Source organism: Falco biarmicus, chromosome Z, assembly GCF_023638135.1.
Source record: "Falco biarmicus isolate bFalBia1 chromosome Z, bFalBia1.pri, whole genome shotgun sequence".
Lineage (NCBI taxonomy): Eukaryota > Metazoa > Chordata > Aves > Falconiformes > Falconidae > Falco > Falco biarmicus.
Genome location: NC_079311.1, coordinates 55,066,863 through 55,087,917, shown reverse-complemented (window position 1 = coordinate 55,087,917; position 21,055 = coordinate 55,066,863). Strand labels below are relative to the sequence as shown.

The 21,055-nt window shown below is 38.0% G+C and overlaps 1 protein-coding gene across 1 annotated transcript in view; it reads right to left on the bottom strand.

Moving 5' to 3' along the window:
• Window positions 1-21,055, bottom strand: part of KIAA2026 (KIAA2026 ortholog) — a 58,839-nt gene that overhangs the window by 9,832 nt on the left and 27,952 nt on the right. Inside the window, 3 exon segments of the mRNA XM_056324334.1 lie at window positions 1,327-1,514; window positions 5,349-5,464; window positions 19,435-19,524. Of these exon segments, the coding sequence (XP_056180309.1) occupies window positions 1,327-1,514; window positions 5,349-5,464; window positions 19,435-19,524 (394 nt within the window).

Genomic DNA, 21,055 nt, shown 5'->3' with positions numbered 1-21,055 from the left:
ATATCTAGCTAAAGACAAAATGCTAGTTTGCAAATGTAAGGATATATGGAAGGCGAATGTCTGCTTCTTTAAGGGCATCTGGTCAAGGACCTTTTTCAATGCAAAAAGGGGGTAATAAGGAAAGGAGGAAGTCATAAGCATGAACATACAGGGACACAAACCTGACCAGCATGGGAGACAATGTGGAAATTGGTCATTCACACCAATTGATGAGGGCATGTGAGAGTGTAAGAATGTTTTATTCCAGCAAGATTATCTTGAGGGAAAAAAAAAGGGAGAAGCCACGCTGTGCAGAAAAGCATGGCAGAGAGGAGTGAGAAAAAAAACATAGGAGAAACAACACTGTAGACACCAAGGTCAGTGAAGGAGGGGAAAGAGGCGTGCCAGGCACTGGAATGGATCCCCCTACAACCCAGGAAAATCATGAAGCAGGCTGACCCCTTCCCACAGCGGACCATGGTGGAGCTGGTATCTACACTGCAGCCTGTTGAGGACCCCATTCCACAGTGGGTGACCTTAAGGAAGCTGCAGCCCATGGAGAGCCCATACTGGAACAGGCTCCTGGCAGGAACTGTGGCTTATGGAGGACCCACACTGGAGCAGTCATACCCTGAAGGACTCTAGACTGTGGAGAGGACTGAGTGAAAGACTGTATTCCATGGGAGGGACCTCAGGGCAGAGGTGTGTGGAAGGAGCAGCAGTGACAGTGTTATGAACTGACCTCAGCCCCCAGTCCCCATCCCCTCTGTGCCACCTGACAGGGGAGGTGGAAGAATTGGCAATGGAGTTCAGCCTAGGAAGAAGGTGGAGAAGGGGAAGGTGAGGGAAGCTGTTTTGGGTTTTGTCTTTGTTTCTCACCATCCTACTCTATTTTTAATTGGCAATAAATCCAGTTCATTTTTCCCCAAGTAAGTCTGTCTTGCCTGTGACAGTAAGCGGTGAGTGACCTCCCTGTCTTGACCCATGAGCTTTCCCATCTTATTTTCTATCCCTCACCTGTTATGGAAGGAGAGTGTAAGAGTGGCTGAATGGGTGTCTGGCAGCCAGCCAAGGTCAACCCACTATAAACAAATTCTGAGCAGGTCTATTATGTTATCCCAGAAACAGTTAGGCAAAACCATGCACTAATCAGAATTTTCATCTTGATCATGTCTGTCCTCTTCCAGTCTGCATCTGTCAGACATGCATCACAACCTATTTCAATACTGTCACAGTAGTAAAGGTAAAAAGTAGAACACAAGTTCACATAGGAAAATTAAGGTCCTGAATCAACTTGATTCAGCTCCTGAATCAAATTCAAGCTATAAAATGCCAGTAAATGCTTACCATTGTCTGGGTGATCTTTTCTGGGAACTTCCACATGTTCTGCAGACTCTGAAGATTTACCACATATTACTGCAAAAGAATCTTTGCCATATTCAACTTCACTTTCATCATTACTGCACAATTCTCTGGTAAATTTATCATGGTCTGGATGTCTTTTAAAGTCATCATAGTCCTTCTTCAGTCTAGACCTTGAAAATAACAAAAATAACTTTACTAAAGAATGAGACCCTTTTTAACATTCTTTTTTTCCTTTGTATTTGATGCCATACAAAAAGCTGGTGTAAAATTGCCTGTGCCCTTCAAAAAACTTTAGGGTAGCTCCGTCTGCAAGTCTCTAAAACCCAGAAAAAGTGAAGTGATGGTAATGTCCCTGAGTCAAGTTATGTCCATCATTGTTTTACTGCATCCATCTTCTATTTCTTCCTTCATCTTGCACTGTGCCAACTGTACCTGTATGGGCTTGTGTATTAACTGTAACAAGTTTATTTTTTCCTCTGATGGCAAGCCCAGCTAGAAAATTAACTAAATCTTGTTTTTCTCAAATGCATCATGCGCTTGGCCTAGCTATGGGACTGTAAAGTAACTTCCTCCTTTAAGAAAACTTTATCTCTGGGCCATTAGAACAGCTGCCACTGTCATTTCCATAGGCTCACACTCCACTAAATGTGTATATGATGAACATACATAGCTGGTCTACTCATTTGAATAATGTTCAGAAACATATCCACTTACCTTGATACTCCTGAACTGCTACATATTTCCAACTGTCCCTTCTTCTAAACCACTTTTTAGATGAGATCTAGGGGGCATTTTAGGGTATTTCAGTGTACAAATACAGTGAACTACAGGATTCAACTGTATCTAACACAGTAACTAACACAGTATCCGTAAGGATTACTTAGCAAACAAGTACAGCAATTACAGCAATTAGCACCGTGTGTGGAATAGAATCTAGGCTCTAGTCTGGATCTAACCCTTATGACAGTTAAGAACAAAATCTTAAGTTTACTCATTCTCACATGTTAAAATATCAGCTGTTTGCATTGAGTACAGCAATGGGCAGCTGCTCTCTAAAGGATGGAGAGGGAGAAGCCAAACATGATGTTAGAGCTGGTAGGGCATAAGCCTCACCAACCAGAATACTTGTGAATGAGGGTGCACATCAGGCCTAGCCGTGGTAACCGGGTTTAAGCAAGAGCTCAGATTAACAGGCAACCTCCTGGTGCTGAGGCAGGTGGTATGATGTCAAGGTGGGAAGTCAAGTCACAGGTTCAGATCAGAATCAGGTCCATGGTGATGATGCAGGTCCAAGGTCAACCTGAGAGTCAGTCCAGATCAGCGGGACTCATGGGCAGGCAGGGTAACTGCTGTAGTTGATCTGGAAACTGGCATTCCTACAGCAGAGACTGAAGGCTGCAGAATGACCCGAAGTGGGGATCCTGGGCCCATGGGCAGGTGATGTGGATAGAGGCCCAGGTGAGGCTGGTCAGGGTCAGTAAGACCTAACAGTTTACTCACAGCTTTGACACTCTCACTGAGAGAGGACAACCTTGAAGTCTGTATGAAGATCTAGTGTGGATGATACTTCAACTCTGTCATTAGGATTTCGAGCTTGAAGTCTAGGTGTAGAAGAACTATAAGAAGACACCACGGAACTACAGAAGGACACTAGGGAACCACTACTGTACTAAACTTCTGTACTACTTCTAGATAGGAATTTGCTTTTTTCTTTTGAGGAACTTCTACTGTGGGGCCAGTGAACAAATGTGATCAGTGGACACAAGCAGTTCACCTTAAGCTCAGTGCCTGGGAAGGTTATAGAGCAGATAGATGATCCTGAGCGCCATCATGTGGCACGTTTGGGTTTATGAAAGGCAGGTCCTGCCTGAGGAATCTGACCTCCTACAAGATGACCCACCCAGTGGATGTGGGAAAGGCTGTGGATGTTGTCTACCTGAACCTTAGCAAAGCCTTTGACACCATCTCCCACAGCATCCTCCTGGGGAAACTGGCTGCTCACGACTTGGACTGGTATACTTTATGCTGGGTAAAAAGCTGGTTGGATAGCTTTGAAAAGACCAGAGGACCGTTCAGAAAGGGGAAAAAAAATAAAATTTGGCTCATTAAGAGTGCTCCTATTAAAGACATCAAAAAAGGAAGGCAGAAAAACTCCAGACTCTTATTCCACACTGAGGTCTTGCCCAGAATCAAGCTCTGCCCAGCCCTCGATAATCTAGAAGGCAACACTGAGGTTAGTAGCTGGCTGAGACACCCTTTAGACACTGCAACTGCAGCTAGACTTGCAGTGCTGCTGTTTACACCAGCACAAGCAATCTTTACTCAGTTTTTTCCCTGCCACATGACACACCTTTCTTCACCACTGTCACTGGCACTACACAGCTCCCTAGCAGCTACATAATGAACCAGACCAAGGCACTGGTACAGCTTCCTTGCCACCACCACCCCCCCGCCCCTCCCAATCCCCTGCCGCTTTTGCCCCTCTTCCCCACAATTTGTAAAGATCGTTTTTCAGCTGGAGCTGTTCCCTGGTATACTATGTCTGTCCAAACATCGTGGAAATACTTAGCTAACATTGCTGAATAAACCAGGGTTACAGCCTTAAATATACATCCTGAGAAATGAGTTAATCTCAGAAATTATTCTCTACTCTAAATGCATGCTTCTCTAGCTACCAGTGCACAGATGTGCAGGACCTCAGCTATTGTCTTGCTAATACAGTTTGTTACACGGTGCGGGGGAGCGGCCCCAGCCGCGGGCCGGGACAGCCGCTCACGGCACGGCTGCGCAGGGGGGTGAGGCGGTGGGTCCGCACAGCCCCGCACCTCCCAGCGCGTGCCGGGACACCCCGCACAGCTGTGCTCGGGCAGGTTCGGGCACCGCTGAGTCTCACTGGCTCTCACGAGCATCGTCCCCCTCGAAAGGCACAGTGTGCTTTCTTTTCACAGGCGACTGCTGTGAGGAGGGGGCTTCATTAGCAGGGGGCTCTCTTTGCTCGGGGGTGGACCTTTTAGCATGCTCTCTGGGGTACTCCACACGCGGTTCAAGTAATTTTCTCTTTGGTCTCATGAACCATGTAGCTCTCCTTGACCTTACATTGTTATTTCTTAGCTTCATCTATTTCTGGTGTCTATTCCTTCTCCCAAGGCCATGTCTCTTAACTATTTGTAAGTATTAACTAACACCCTCTGTTTTTCAAATTCTTTCTTGTTTTTCATTGCAGATATTTATAATTTTTTTCTAGATTTCAAGTTTGATCTAATACTGAGCCAGTCAACCACACAACCACCCAGTTTCAGACTAGAATTCACTCATATTAGGCACAACTCATATATAGTACTTCTACACATTTTACATAACAGTTCTGTAACCATATTTAGCAAACAAGGACTAACACTGGGCACCAAACCATTCCATAGCAGAGTTTACATGAAGGATAGAACTGGAAATCCCATATACAGGAAAACTGAAATTCTTTCTAACAGTAATACTATCTGCCACATTTACAAAAGAGTCTGAATTCTATAAACAGGAAGAAATGAACTACTAAGGAAAATGAACAGAAACTTGAATAGAAAGGAATAGAAAAAAGTAAAGTCTGTACTTTGGTCCATTATCCAAAGCAAAATGTTCAACAACATCCTAAATTTCCAAACAAGGATTTTATTTCATGCATTATATCCATAATAAGCTACTAAGGAACAAACACTTAGTAGTCCTACCCATTTACTGTATTTAGCACTATGTTGTTGGGCCTTTTATTAAACACAATACCTTTTACACTTTTCAGCATTAGTTCTGCACAACCTGTGTAATCTGATTCCTTCACACTTAACATTCAAGCAGCTGCCTAACTTGCTAAAGCACTTCCAGTGCCTCACTCCTCTCCTCAAAGTATTTTCATTTCATTTATGTGAGAAGCCAACTTACTAACCTTTAGAAGGTGAATTTTGTTCTGTTTTCCATCCCATGCACTATTGTTAAAAAAATGAGCAGCTAATTACCTGTTTCTTTGAAATGCTTTCATTAGCTTTGGTTCCCATGGTAACAGTTCATTAAGCAGTCTCATCAATGTACCATGCAATTCCTTTACTGCTTGCTTCCGGTGGTACCATCTTCCCTGCAAACATAAGTACCATTTATTTATCATTGCATTAGACCTGAATCTTGCTATATTGTATTAGTAGTACAATAATCCTTGTAACTAACACAGCATATGGAGGAAAACAAGTGGAAGACAATATTAAGTTTCACAGTAACATCCACCCTCAACCTGTATAAGACATCAATACTTTTCTTTTTTAATAATATAAAGAGATAATGTCCGAGTTAAAAATGCAAGGATGTTCACTTTTTACGGGTCAAACTTAAAACTGAAGCAGAAACCTACAAACACACCATGTGTTTAAAATTACTTAAATGAGTAACAGACATAAGCAGTAATCCATTCAGGTCAGGGAAACCAACCATGTATGTACATTTTTAAGATACAGATAAAATTTCACAGAAAATCTTACCACAACCTCATTTAATGTAAGTGATATCATTTATATCATTATTATTTACAAAAATAATTTGCTACAGTTTTCAGGGATAAAAGCCACACAGGTTTTGCATTACATTCTTTTATTTCTAGAATTCTAGACAAAGGGTTTTTTAAAAAGTTTTGCAAATTGGTCATTTATGAAGTAAATTTATGAAGTAACAGGCTACACAGAAAAGACTAGTTTTCCAACATAAAAGCTTTAAGCTTTTAACTCAAATTTATATGATTTTCTTTGTATATAATCTTATGGTCTTCTATGAAGAATTAGTAAGTCTGGAAAAGCTGAATGAGGATAAAAAGACACTGGGAAATAACTAGCATGTATATACATATATACAGTGCGACTGTGGTGGCCGTAATACGGCAGAACACATTTCCTAACTCTCTTAGATACCCCTTATAAATATTTCTTCTCAAAACTTTGTTCTGTAGTTTATTACATAAAAGACTGAACAATGCATATATGTATAACAGCTACAAAAAGAGATGTGGTATACTCTAGTACTTCTGCCACTTTACTAATTCTGTGCATTTTACATAAATGAGCATTTTATCTCCTGCCTTGTCAGAGAGGATGTAAGGCAGTAAAAAGCCTGATTCTGCAAGAAAAAGAAGCTATATTCATTTGATTTCAACACCTAACAAATAATTCTATTCATAGTAGGTGGGATCTAGGTGGAGTAAACCTTTCAGCTTTCTTTGTTCAACAATTTCCTGACCCATGGTCTCCTTATCTCCTTCAGGTGCCCACCTTATCTTTTCTAATTATTCAGAGTACATCCCTTTACTTTAACATCCTCAGTGGTGTATCCCTTTACTTTAACATTGTCAGTGGAACCTTTTCTTATTATTTGTTCCTTTCTCAACACAAACAGAGCATCACCCAGAACATTGTACCAAACTCATCCTGACTAATCTTTTTAAGACCTTGCTCTGTTTCAATAACCACTTACATGTTACCTAGCAAAGCAAATAGCTACTTGTCATTCTTCAATTAAAATTACAAAAGCGAAGATTTTAAGCAAGAAATTATGCCACATTACCACATAATGGTTAGTCTTGAGCACACAGACAAGTCAGCAAACTGTATTCTGATATCCTTCATTTGTGGCCAATAATATTTGCACATGTAATGCACTGCAGCATAAAACCTGCCATTGAACACTGCAACAGAAAACAGCCCCTGTGTATACTGTAGCCTATGAAGGCATTTGGTATCACCTCCTAATGTTAGCAGTCATCAGAATTAATGGCTAACATATAAAGAATATTACATGCACAGATTTATATCTATTTTAAGATATACAAAACATTTCATAGACAGTTTTAAAACAATTAGTTTATATACTACACAGTATTAGTGGATTGTATCAAAACAAAAATCAAAATGGCAAAAATCAACAATGGCACTGTTGGAAGAAGGGTTTGCTGGAGTCAAGAAGACGCTCAATATGAGTTATGCATCTTGCTCAACTTTATTAGTTTCTAACACTACTTACATAGAGCCGATACACATGCATATTCGTAAAGCAGAAATATAATAATTGGTTAGTAGTCTCTAAACGCGCGCGGTTCTCACACCCCTAATTATCATGACTAAAATGAGCATTCTATCCATGTAGCTAATTGTGTTGCTGTGCTGCAGCCTTGTAGTTTGTTACTCCCTATTTTCCCATACCGCTCCCTATCTTTCTTGGCCCTGCACCTGCTTTCCCAGCAGCTGTAGCTTGTTACAGCCACGGCCTGTTGGCACAACGTAATTACTTGGTCTCAGGACTCAAGAATAGCTCAAGGCCACCTTTCTTGTTATCTTCAGCACAGCAACTTCAGTACAGTTCTGATTACAGGCCTATTCTAATACCAGGCCTGGATTGTGCAGATCTTCAGAGATTCTAAGGCCACGCTTCTGCAGTCATTCTTCTACATGGCACTACTGTCAGGATACAGAAATGCTGTACATACATTTGATAGAGCAAAAAATGGAATGTGTGAAAACAGTCTTCAAAAGATATGAAAAAATACTACAGAGTAAACACAACAAAAATTATTAATTTCTGAGAACTCATCTTTAAATAAGGCTAAAATCTTGGCTTAAGTAGGAAAAAAAGTAAGAAAAAGAGTAAGATGAGCCAGATAAATATCAGCTGACCACTGAGTAAACTTGAAGTGATAACTGTATTATGCATTGAATAGCCAGATGCAAGGAAAATGTCATCAATAGCAGACTTCAAGACTTTACTGCCTTCAAAGAAGAATACATACAAGTCACTATCCTTGCTTACAAAACTGAACAAAAAAATAACCATAAAACCCCCACCCCTGCCCCCTGAATTCCAGAGCTAGTTTTTAATAAAAATCAGTGTCCTCTGGATATAATCTCTGGAAAAATCCACATTTGCTTCCAAATAATTTTAATGCAAGTATTATAGCAACATGATTTTCTTAAGAAAATGTAAATTAATTATTTCTTTGTATCTCAATTACTGATTTTTCTTACTGGGGGGGCTTAGGAATTGATGATAAAGCTGTTAGTGGAAACACACAATTTTAAGCCATGACAAGAATTTTCTTCCCTCAGAAACAGTCAGGACACATAACAAACATGGGCCAAAAGACTGAAAAAAAATTCCTAACTTTTAAAAATTATTTTGGTTCAGTTGGTTTTCTGTGCAAACCAGAATTCTGTGCAAAAAAGATTTCTGCAAAGCCCAGATGTTACACAAATTATATGCTGTTATTCTACGATTCCTTAAAAATTACAACAATAAAAAAGGACATAAAGAAAGATTCTATAACCTTAAGATACATCACTACAAAATCCAGCATTTTATTTCCTATGCAATTTTATTCTCTAACACAGTCTTGCTTTTTTTCCAGTGGGGTGGTGGGGGGTGGTGGGGGTGGAAAGCAAATCAAGAATTGATAACGGTATGACTTAACTCCCTACTTGAGCATTACACAGCTACCTACTAATTTCTACAGATAATAAACCTGCCTTTACAGATGTCTGTGTTGCAAGTTCTTTTCAGTAATACTGAATAACATAATACAGGAGAAGAGCTACAAACTGAAGCCTAGGAGTTCAGGCTGGACCTTAAAAGTATATTTGCATCAGAAACACATGGCATTAGAACAGGTTGTGCAGAGAAGCTGTTGAATTGCCATTCTCTCCTTCTGGTTTTCAGAAGGTGGCTAATCGGGTTATGGATGCTTAATGAAGCACTGACAATAGCCCTGCTTCAAGGTGGGGAGATCTTCAAATGTCCCTTTCAAGTACTGCAGAGTTCCTTACAATGAAAGACAAAAACCTCTGAGTATGATCTGATGTTATGGGTTAACTAACTAATCGAATGCAACATAATGGCAGCGGAGAAGGAACTGACCACAGAATAGCCATGACTGTTCCACTCTTAGTCGTCAAAATACAGTTCAAAAAAAATCCCACCAGGAATGGTTTAGTGAAACAGCAGGGTTACTATACAGGAATAGCTATTACAGCCCTGCAGTTCAGTCCTCTTGTCAACAAGCATCTGGAGAAATGGAGATCTGTATGCACTGCCTTCTGGAATCCAGCAGGTTTTTGTTAGTAGACATGAACTAAAATTATGCAATTACATCAACCCAAGACAGTACTTCAGATGTAAAAACAAGTCTTTCTCTACCACTGAAGAGCTTGGTCTTAACAGATGTGTGAAGAAACTGTTCTTCTTCAATTTACTTGAGCAAATTCTAAGTCTGATGACAGCCTGCATTCCTAACTGATTATTTAAATAGAAATATCCAGTACATAACTTGGGTGTGTACTCAGTTATGTTCTTATGTGATCTGTAATTCACATTCCCAGTACAACTGCTTCTATACCTTGGATCTGACTTCTAGAATCATAGAATTATTTAGGTTGGAGAAAACCTTTAACATTATCAAGTCCAATCGTTAGCCTAGCCCTGCCAAGTTCACCACTAAACCACACCCCTAAGTGCTGCATCTACATGTCTTTTAAATATCCCCAGGGATGGTGACTCCACCCGAATACCTCCCTCAGCAGCCTGTTCCAATGCTTGACCATGCTTTCGGTGAAGAAATGTTTCCTAATATCCAATATAAACCTCCCGTGGCACAACTTGAAGACATTTCCTCTTGTCCTCTCCCTTGTTACCTGGGAGGAGAGACCCACTCCCACCTGCCTACAACCTCCTTTCAGGTAGTAGACAGCAGTAAGGTCTCCCCTGAGCCTCCTCCTCTCCAGGCTAAACAACCCCAGTTCCCTCAGCTGCTCCTCCCCTTCCCCAGCCCCTTGCCCTTCCCTGGACACGCTGCAGCCCCTCTACATCCCTCCTGCAGTGAGGGGCCCAAACCTGAACACAGGGTTCGAGGTGCAGCCTCACCAGTGCCCAGTGCAGGGGGACAGTCCCTTCCCTTGCCCTGCTGGCCACACTGCTCCTGACACAAGCCAGGGTGCTGCTGGCCTCCTTGGCCACCTGGGCACACTGCTGGCTCATGCCCAGCCGGCTGCCGACCAGCACCCCCAGGCCCTTTCCCACCAGGCCCTTTCCAGCCGCTCTGCCCCAGCCTGTAGCGCTGTGTGGGGCTGGTGCAGGACCCGGCACGGAGCCTTCTTGAACCTCATCCAGCTGGCCTCGGCCCATCGGTCCGGCATGTCCAGATCCCTCTGCAGAGCCTTCCTGTCTTCCTGCAGATCAACACTCCCTACCAACTTGGTGGTGTCCGCAAACTTACTGAGAGTGCACTTGATCCCCCTCATCCAGATCACTGTTAAAGATGTTAAACAGAACTTAGTTACCGTCTTGTTCCAGGTAGTTACAAACAAAATGCTATCTTTGTCTGGAAACACAATGTAAGGAATTGACAACCGTACAAAAGAGAAAAAAGTCCTAGACAGAAGACAAGTATAAAATGAGACTTTCAGCTGTGTTAATTTACAAGTGTATTTTAAAAATGCAAACACAATAAAAATAGATTTTAGTAATATGCTGAATGTTTCCATATAAACAGAGAGAGACATTCAACACATTTATCACTGAAAACTTACCTTTTAAAATAAGGTTTCTGACATCCAGAGCAGCCAGGAAATGCTGACTCCACTCTCCGTGATGCCTCAACATACACTATTCTGGCATACTCATCATGGAACCCCAAAGCAGACTGGAGCCAGGATATGGATATACGGGGTAAGGACTGAACTTTTTAGGGGAGGGTTTTTTTTGTTTTTAAATAAACACACACACAACCACAATATTATGCAGTTTTATAAGATTTTCTTTCATCTTTACTTTATATCCCAGGGACATAAAACAAAGAAAATTATAAATCTTATAAAACCATGCAATATTGTTAAAAAGGGGTGGTGGTGGAGGGAGACAACTTACCTTACCCTTAATAGGCCTGCTCCATTCTGCAGCGGGGTTCTGTGGTATGTGTGACATCACCAGTCTAGCGTTTTCTAGTGATGTCACACAGAGAGGGAGTTGGTGATCTCCAGCTGCTTTGGACATCAGATACCTAAAGAAAAGAGATTGATAACTTTTTCAATTCTGATGTGGATTGATATTGAACATTCTTATTAACCAATTTGTGGGCCAAAGAGTAAGATTTCAGACACTTACTTCAACGGCAGTTTTGATTAAGAATGTATGATGAGATTATGTATTCCTACTATACAAACTCATGTATAATCGAAAGTGTTTTCATTTTCAAAATGCTTAGAGTTATCTTCTACTTTTCCGTAAAAGTTCCTGAAAGTCAGTATCTTGTATTTTACCTTCAGCAATGTCATTCTGAATATTATAAATATCTATCAACAGCTAACCTCTGATAAGGCAGTGGAACAGGCTGCCCAGAGGAGCTGTGGATGCCCCATCCCTGGCAGTGCTCAAGGCCAGGCTGGACGGGGCTTTGAGCAACCTCGGCCACTGGAAGATGTCCCTCCCAATGGCTGGGGGGTTGGAACTAGATGGTCTTTAAGGTCCCTTCCAACCAAACTATTCTGTGATTATATGTTATTTGAAGACTGGGACTGAATATAGTCAGTAAGAATTATTTGTAGTATATTATAAAAGAAATTCACTTATGACATCTTTAATAAATTTTATCTTTAAGCATTTATCAGCAATTAATGAAAAGCTATAATCTTTTATCAGCCCTCAAACTTTTTTTTAAAGACTTGAGCTTGCACTTCCATGACCTAGATATCCCATCACACCATGCTATATCCTAAAATGGTATCCCATACTTTTATTAAGCATTGCAAACAAATGAAGTAAAAAACACCAATAAATTTCTTGCTACCAAGAGTGTCTTTATCTCATAACTCATTACGATGAAATGACTTTTCATTCAGCCATTTAGTCACATGTTCTGTGTGTTTTCCTTACACAAAATTACTACATGATCATCATTGTGTTGATCAATCTACCACATTTATTTTGAAGATATAAAGCACAAAAACAGGAGAAAGTTTATTATCAGCATGATCTTACTATCTTTTTGAGTCTAACTCAGAAAGGTGAAATTATCCATCACTGAACTGTCACATTTTAATCTTCCTTAAAAAAGCTTCAAGATATTAAATAACCTACACATCCAGTTTCTTCATGAGTCACAGAAGTATGTAGTATCCTAAACTATTTATAAAAAAAGTTATGGTTTTTAAGTTGTTCTGGATCTCACTTAACTGCCTTCCATATAGCTGAATTTTGCATCTTCTTAACTCTGGATATACATTATTTCTCTATTCTTCAGCTGAACATCTTAAACAGCTGTTTTGTAATAACTGTGTGGGGACAGAAATGCCTTCAACAACTTTTTCAAAATAATATACTAACTGAACAAAATCCAAAGCACTGTGAAGTGTTCTGAATTTACAGTAGTGTCTTTATGACAAAAAGGTCCCAGATTAAATATGAGTACACATTCATATCTTTGATGTAGAATCCACACTTTCACTTTTGGAACTGTAGGAAGGTACATGATAAAAGTGGGTTAAGGAAAGGTTCTTAGCAAACATTTATTGGAGGGCTAGCCTCACAAGAGAAGGCATGAAGGATCATGGGAAGCTAAGATAAAATAGTTGTGAAAAAACTAGACAATAAAGACAGAAAAAGATGATACTGGAGGAGCTAAGAAAAGCTGAAGACTGGGACAAAAAATTGGAAGTTAGCTAAAAAATCAGAAGACAGAAATAACAGAAAATAAAATGTAATTATTGTGGAGAAGATTTCAAAATTTGAAGCCTAAAATTGGCTTTATTTATTCACATTATCCAACTAAATAGCTGGCTGACAACTAAAAAGCTGTTGGATTTCCAAAAGCTCCACATGCTCAATCTCTTCTCAGAAGACACTGCATGGATGTAAATTTGTAAATTTCAGACTCAAAACTCAATGTCTTGGGCTTATATCAGTGTTTTTAAAAGATGCAGGCAAGCCAGAGAGAAGCAATGACAGGAAGTGACTTCAGTACAAATCAAGTTCTTGGGACAAAGAATGGAAAAACAGAGTATGTTAGATACATTACAGACAAAAACGCACAGTAACACAGAAACTAAGCTGAAAATGAAAATGTTTCAGCTGAAAGACTTCAAGCAGGTCTATTAAATTCTGTTATCCTAATTATTTATTGGAATAAGAATCTCTTCATCTGCAGTTTAAATCTGTGAACGTGCATGCAAACACAGGTTTCTCAGACTATGTGGTGACAGGAATGCCTTAATTTTTTTCAAAGTAATATACTAAGTGACCAAAATCCAAAGCACTGTGAAATGGTCTGAACATACAGTAGTACCTCTATGGCAAAACTGTCATAGAGACATCTAGTTGTTTACATGTACATTTACATAAACAGTAATACAGATGAAAACAAGTATAACTAAAAACTTCTACATGCAAAAGCCTCAAGCATGGTACACATTTTTCTCAGGAGTGGGGGAAGAGGCCAGAAGAAGAGAAGAGAGGAATGAGAAGAAGGAAGTCTACCTCCTGCAAAAAAGTGAAGATGACTGAACCCAGTAATATTAAGGTTTCCACCAGGCCCAAATGAGAAGAGACAGTGATTTTTTTCCACTTTGTTTGTAAAGTTGAGGTTCGATTCACTAAAATATTAGTAAAAGTCCTAATCTATTTTTGATGGCTACATCAATTCTACTGAGCGTTCTTGGGAAGTCCCTGTAGAGACTTGTCTAAAAACAGTTTCACTACTGAATGTTTTCAAACATATGGCAATATTTTCCATTTCTTTAGTGTACACAGAAGAAATATTTTATAAACTGATTCAGTAAATGAGCCATTTTGCATTATTTTTTGCCATATATTAACATTTTTTTAAGTAAAGTGTAGCAAATTAACAAAAAAACCCCCAGAAAACAGTCTCTTCTCTTAGTTTAGATACTTCCACTTTCTATGAATACATTTAAAAGCTGCCTGTTTGGAACATGAAAAAAAAAAAAGCAGACACAGAAAATACTATGTTCCATCCCAGCCCAATGTAATCCTTTGGATAGCTCAATATCCTAAAAATTGATTTATGCCTGAGGTTTTAAATATTTTTTACTTGAACCTGTGGGTTTAATTGAATCTTTAAGTGCACTTGAAAGACATTTCCGCAGGTAATATGCCCTTAGAACAGGAGAAAACCTGTTTGTTTTTAGCCCTCCTGACTCATCTGCATAAAAAATACATCCACTCCCAAACACAGACAGACATTCACCTGTCTTGACAAGTATGACTGTCTAATTAAAATGTTCAGGAACAACATTAGAAGATGGCAGAACCCAAAAGCTTTATAAAGGAGGTTTTTACATTTTTATGAAGAGTGTTTTTTTACAACAGAGTGTAACAGACCTCTGCAAAAAAATAAAATCTTTGATGCATTTTCTCCAAACCCTAATTAGCCATGAACTTGGATAGTGTCCTTTGACTAAGTAATTCTCCTTCTTCTCACCTTTCTCTCACTTCTCTTCCTACAGGGAGCTACCTTCTCACTCCCCAGACAGCTACACACTTACCAATCAGACTTGCAGGGAATGACTCAAATCCAATGGCACTACCAAAATAAAGTCTTACATTTCAGTAAACAAGGAAACTTCCAATGTTTATGTTCTCTACAAGACAATCTATGCTTTAACATAATCAGGACAGGGTCTAGAATTAATTGCCCTTGTCAAAAGCCAGTTCATTTTACAATGAACATGCTCACGACAAAGTCAGCTTGCAAAATGGCATTCTGCAAAAAAGCCCAAAGTTATTTGATACAAGTATCTGAAATCCTGTCAGTTTCATACTACAAAATGGCAAGAAAGGATTTTTTCTTTTAAAAAAATCAAGTTCTGCTATGATATGCAACAGTTAAATACGTACAACTTAAATAATAATTTAATTAACAGTTTCACAGAAAAAAGTGACTTCAGATTACAAGAGAAGCTGATTATCTAAAAGGCAGTAAAAAGATTTCCATTCACCCTGCAACTCCCACTGATTTTACCTGACACAGAAGACAACAAGAAAAATGGGATTCAAAATATTAGAAACTGATAGTTTCTATCAGAAACTGACAGGTGCTACTTCACCATCTCTTCTCATAAAATAGATTTCATATATTATATAGAAAACTTAGATGAATGCTTCACTATCACGGTTGTCAAAATTTGTTTTTCATTTGTATCGTTGCAAATAGATTTTCAAGTGGAATTAGGCTACTTTGCATGTCTTGATCAGTTTGCTAGTTGTAAGAAATTTCTCAGAGTCACATTCAACTGAACTGCCATGCTTATATATACAGTCTAAATTTTCAGCAAACAAGGTAAAAATGCAATAAAATCTCAATAGAGTTTTTAGCCAATATGTTCTACTTCAGATTTATAATTTTCTACTGACTGCTTGTGACTTTCCCAACATTTTACCTATGTCAGTATTACCAACTAAACAGATATGATTTTTACTAGAATCTGTTTATTACTGTAAATTCTTTGTTTTTTCTATTCATTCCATTTTTACTCTATTTTTTAGTTACATTGCTTTAAAATGAATATCACTTCAGATGTCCTAAGGAACGTACAGAAGCTAGAAGATATTCTAGCTTAGACATTCCTTAGGAAGTCACCGCCATCTTTTTGCCAGACAGTGCACAGAGCATTAGATTCAAGTCCTTCAAGTCCCCTTTCTGTACCTCCCGCTTTCTGATTTCCAGTCAGGCACTCAAATAGTAAATCCGACTAACTTATTCTCTCCTCTCCCTCTAGAAATGTAGTAGATGGTAAGGAGAAGAACTGTTTAGTAGCTGAAGGGATAGACTTTTCAGAGCACTCCTGTTTTTAAAATAACATACAATTTCACCTGCCAGAAAATGGCACTTTTCCTGTCAAAAGCAGTCCCACTGCCTTTTGCCCCCAGGTGTTCATTCCTGTTCTTAGAGTGACCCCTCAAACTGTGGCAGAATACAAGTGCAGATATTTGTGCAACTGCATGATAAATTGCACTAGAAAACTGCTCTGGGTTACAAACACCTCAACAACAGTAAAAAAGTCGTCAGGTTTATCACAGACTAACTCTATCACCATGCAGCTGAGCACTTTGCTACCCTCTCTCATGGGGTAGCACAGAAAATATAAGCTGTGAGTACATCCATCTGTCTATCTATATATAAAAACAAGAGTGCCAGAGACACCGGGAGGAGGAACTATTTATTTGGCAGCAGTTTTGGCTTATTCAGTCGAAAGGCTATGTGAAATTGCAGCCTTGCTTCAGAACTGTGGCTACAGTTCAAGAGCAAAGCAGTCTAGTATGTGATAACACCAAGACTGAGTTGAACTTCTGTTTAAAAAAATATTGAAGAACTATGGTCATTTTAATTTTCCTTTCTAAACAATTATGGCAAACTGGCACAAGGGAAATCTCATAATTGTTACAACAAACTCACCAGTAATCAAGCAAAAGTGCAAGATGTTTTAAATGTAAAACTATTAGTCACAGCTAACTCAAAAGACAATACAGATGTACAAAAAATACAGAACCAAACAGTGAAAATCCTTTCCAACAGGTTTATTCTTTCATTTTTCAGAAGAAACAGGTAGTAATGCCTACACTTAAAATTGCCCATGGCTTTCCATTACATAACCTTGTGCTAATTTGCTTTTAACTTGCCAAACTAAATTCTTTGGGCTAAAAATCTCTCGTGTCTTTTGTTGGCTCAAGCTGATGTTCTGAACAGTGTCAAATACAAACTGTCCAACTACCTACAAAAAAATTAACAGTTTACTCAAGTTAAAAGAAGTCTTACAGCTCAGCTCTTTCATTACAGCCTCCAGTACTTCCAAGTTCTGGAGAAGGATTTCCTTTTATGTACTCTAGAATAGTCTCCTAGGAAACAAAGGGCAGTTAGGAGTAAGAGAAAGGTTATGCTTTAAAGTCTCAACATAAATCAGACAGGCCCTATTTCTAATATATGTTAGTTTTTAGCATAAGCTTTAAAGTTTGCCTTGAGGGTTTCTCATTAGCATGTGCTAACAACTACTAAAACTAGAATTACCAAGGAAGTTAGTCACAAAGAAGAAAGATTCCTGTGGCTTCATCTAGGTCACTATTGCAAACAGAAATCAATAAAGTTACCCAGAAGTAGTAAGACCACCACCATCTTCGGGTCAAAACAAGAAAGTAGTCCATGAACAGCAGCAAAATGAATACCATCCTATTAATGTAACCTATCATATTAGGTCAGATTTCCATCACTAAATTAGAACAGTGTTTTTACTTGGTAGACCAGGTACTTGAGAAAAGCTGAAACAACCTTTTATTCTGGATGCTTCTGAAACTGCCACTGTCATTTGTGTCAGAGCTAAAGAATGAAAATCTGCATTTCCTCCAGTTTTTAAGATATCTGAAGTAATTACACAGAACATTAGACATAAAAAATGAAGTTCTAATGACTTCCCTTGAAAATAAAACCTCATTTTAGCAAGTCAAGTTTATTGACTAGTCATCTAACATTTTTTATTTGTATTTCAAGTGAATATGAAATTTCCCTGATAATTATTGCTTAAAAATCAATAGTTTACTGTCTCCTTATAACAACTTTTTCAGCAATTAGTCCTAGCATTTCTTCTTTACATAAAATTTCCATTTGATAGATCTATACAGGCACACAGAAAGATCGTTCTTACCTCACAGCTTCTGAATGCTGAATAAGTTGTATTTTAACTCCGCTCTACTGAAGTGTTTGGGTTTTTTAAGACTGTGTGATTAGAACTAAACATAGTATTCCTGCTGAAGTCATCAAACTTATTTACATAATGACATTATCAGATTTCACTCCAAAGAGCAATTATGACATATTTAGCATTTGTCTACCCTTGAAGAAGTCTTGTTGGTGTGGTTTTACTAGTAGACTAAAAAGTCTCGCCTGTATTAAGATTATTGACACATCAGCATGTACTCTCATTTTTGGCTTTTTCTTCTATTGTTGAGCTATTGTTCTGATAACCTCTTGACAGTCTTATAAAACCAATCTGCAATTTAGCAGCTACAAAATAATTTCAAGTTAAGTCTGTTTTTATGCCTTTGGATATTTTAACAGCTATTATGCTAAGTATCTGCACTGAAATTTGTCTTTCAGAGTCCTAATTTGTATTGCCTCTTACCTACCATATCTCTCTCCCCTATTTACATAATTTAAGAATGAATTGTTTCTGTATGAAACTAAAGACATTCACAGAAATCAGCAGCCTAGTTTCTCAGGTATAGAAAAAGCAACATTTTTATCATAGAAGTGCCACAGAAATGCCTATCGAAGGTTTAATAAACAAAACTGCAATAAAGAGTAAGTAATAAGAAGAGTTGGCTGTAGAAAGCCATTTCAATGAGTACCATTTATGTATTTAAAACTAATCACCATCTTTATGAGAATCATTGCCTCCTACAAAATCCCAAACATGTTGGATTCTCTTGTCTAAGCATTACTCTTTTGAGGTTTTCAGTTGCATAGATTGAGTGATCCAGTGTACATAGCTAGAATTTGTATCTCAATCTGGTATCAAAAAGCCAGATAGCATGCTTTCCTGTACAACCTATTTGAGTAAAAATTAAGCAAAGCCAATTTTAATAACTTACTTGCAAACAAAAGGAGTTAGGAATCCTAACAAGCAACATAAGAGTCAGCTCACAAGAAGATCTGATCAGCACTGCATAGGCAGATATAAGAACTCTATCCTGTAACTGCTTGTTGGTTAAGAGTTTGTCTTCACAGAAGAATGCTCACATATTTAATAGAAATTAACTACTCCATCTAAGGTATTAGCACTATCCATATTTTATTTTGGCAGTGAAAAGTGTTAAAACAGTTACTGAATTTACTTATTGTAAAAACATTGTGAACAGAGAACTATATACAGAAAAGATTAAGCTTACAGTCTCCAGTTATTAACCTTATGAGGCTTCATGCAGTTACTGAATAGGCATAAAAACTTCGGTTGACAGGCCTCAGCAAACAACTGGCACCGTTTTATACCCATACAAGAGAAAGCTTTTAATGTCACATACCGATTTCTTTTTAATGTCCTCCAGATCTTTGAGTTCATTCTCAATCTTTGTGATTAATTCCCTGAGTTCATCAAGATTAGTGCAAATAAGCTAAAAAACAAATGAACACAAACACTTGGTAATATGGGACTTGGAAAGTGTACAATGAAATTAAATAAAACCTAAAAGCATGTGTTATTACTTAGTGCCACCATTTAATTTTTTCCTTATAGCATTTTAAAATGTAACAAAATGTCTTTTTGAAAGTAAGAAAATCTAATAAATATTTAATTCTTCAGATATAAACCACATCTCTGCCTGTAAGCTTCCATTTCAAAATGTAGGTATCTTCTTAAAACTTCTGTGAATGACAGCTACCAAATCTGTCTCAACTGTAGTAATGAATTGGAAGAGGTTTGAGTATCAAACTAGTCCTTGGTGAATTAAAGTGTACTAGCCTTGGATTATGCTGCACTTGTAACGTAATTATACTTGTTACAGCCTTGGATTATGCTGCACTTGTAACGTAATTATACTTGTTACAGCCTTGGATTATGCTGCACTTGTAACGTAATTATACTTGTTACAGCCTTGGATTATGCTGTACTTGTAACGTAATTATACTTGTAACAACTTTTCCTGAATGTAACTTTATATGCTTACACAGAGTTTTCCTGAAAGACAACCTAGTCATGTCTACAGAATGTACCTACCTGTCTATGTTTTGAAAAAGTATTTTTCTTATTCCTGTCTTTCAAAAACAGCTTTTTATGTTTTTCCTTTCAAAATATGGATGCTGTTTTCTTGAAAAACAACTGACAAACAAAAGTAATCTGTGTGTTTTGGCTTACCATCATTTAGGGCAATTAAAGACCTTAATAAACTGGAAATTACTAAACTGTTAAGTTCTTCCATATCATATGTTAAGACTTGCTTCTTTCTGAACATCCTTAGGTGGAAATACTTTCATTAATTTCAGGAAATAAAATCCAAACAGGAAAAAATCCACAAAAATGTTATCATACAACTGCTGATTTTTAATTTTTTTTCCAAATCAGTAATTCATGACAATATATTTTTACTTCAATTACACATGCAGTTTTAGATTTATAGTGAATGTGTATTAAAAAAACATTGTTTCACTATTAAAACACAGAACTGACACTTCAGCAAAACACGTAAATTTCAGAAACCTCTAACACATACATGCCATTATTTTCATAACACTTGTGTACATTTGAGAGCATTGAGAAACTGGAGTGACTTAAACTAAAGTTCACAGGGTTTACATTTATCAAGTTTAAAATAGCAAATGAATAGGAAATTAGCACTGTCTTGCTGTAGACAATGTTTGTAAAATTAAGTTGCTAAAGTTTCATCTCTTAACCCAGAAAACAGCATTACTATGTGTAACTACCAGGTTGAACTTGCATGTCTATCCTGCCCTTGAAGAAGTTCCAAATATGTAAGATGTAAACTGGAAGCCAAATATTGGATTTGCTTTTCCCATTTGGCCTGAAATCTGTAATACTGTAGTATTAGATAAAAAGGTACAAGTTTGTCACATCAAACCCTTGAAATAAGTAAATAAAGGCATGGATAAAGATTTTTCCCTGCACAGTTATAATCCACTCCTTTGACT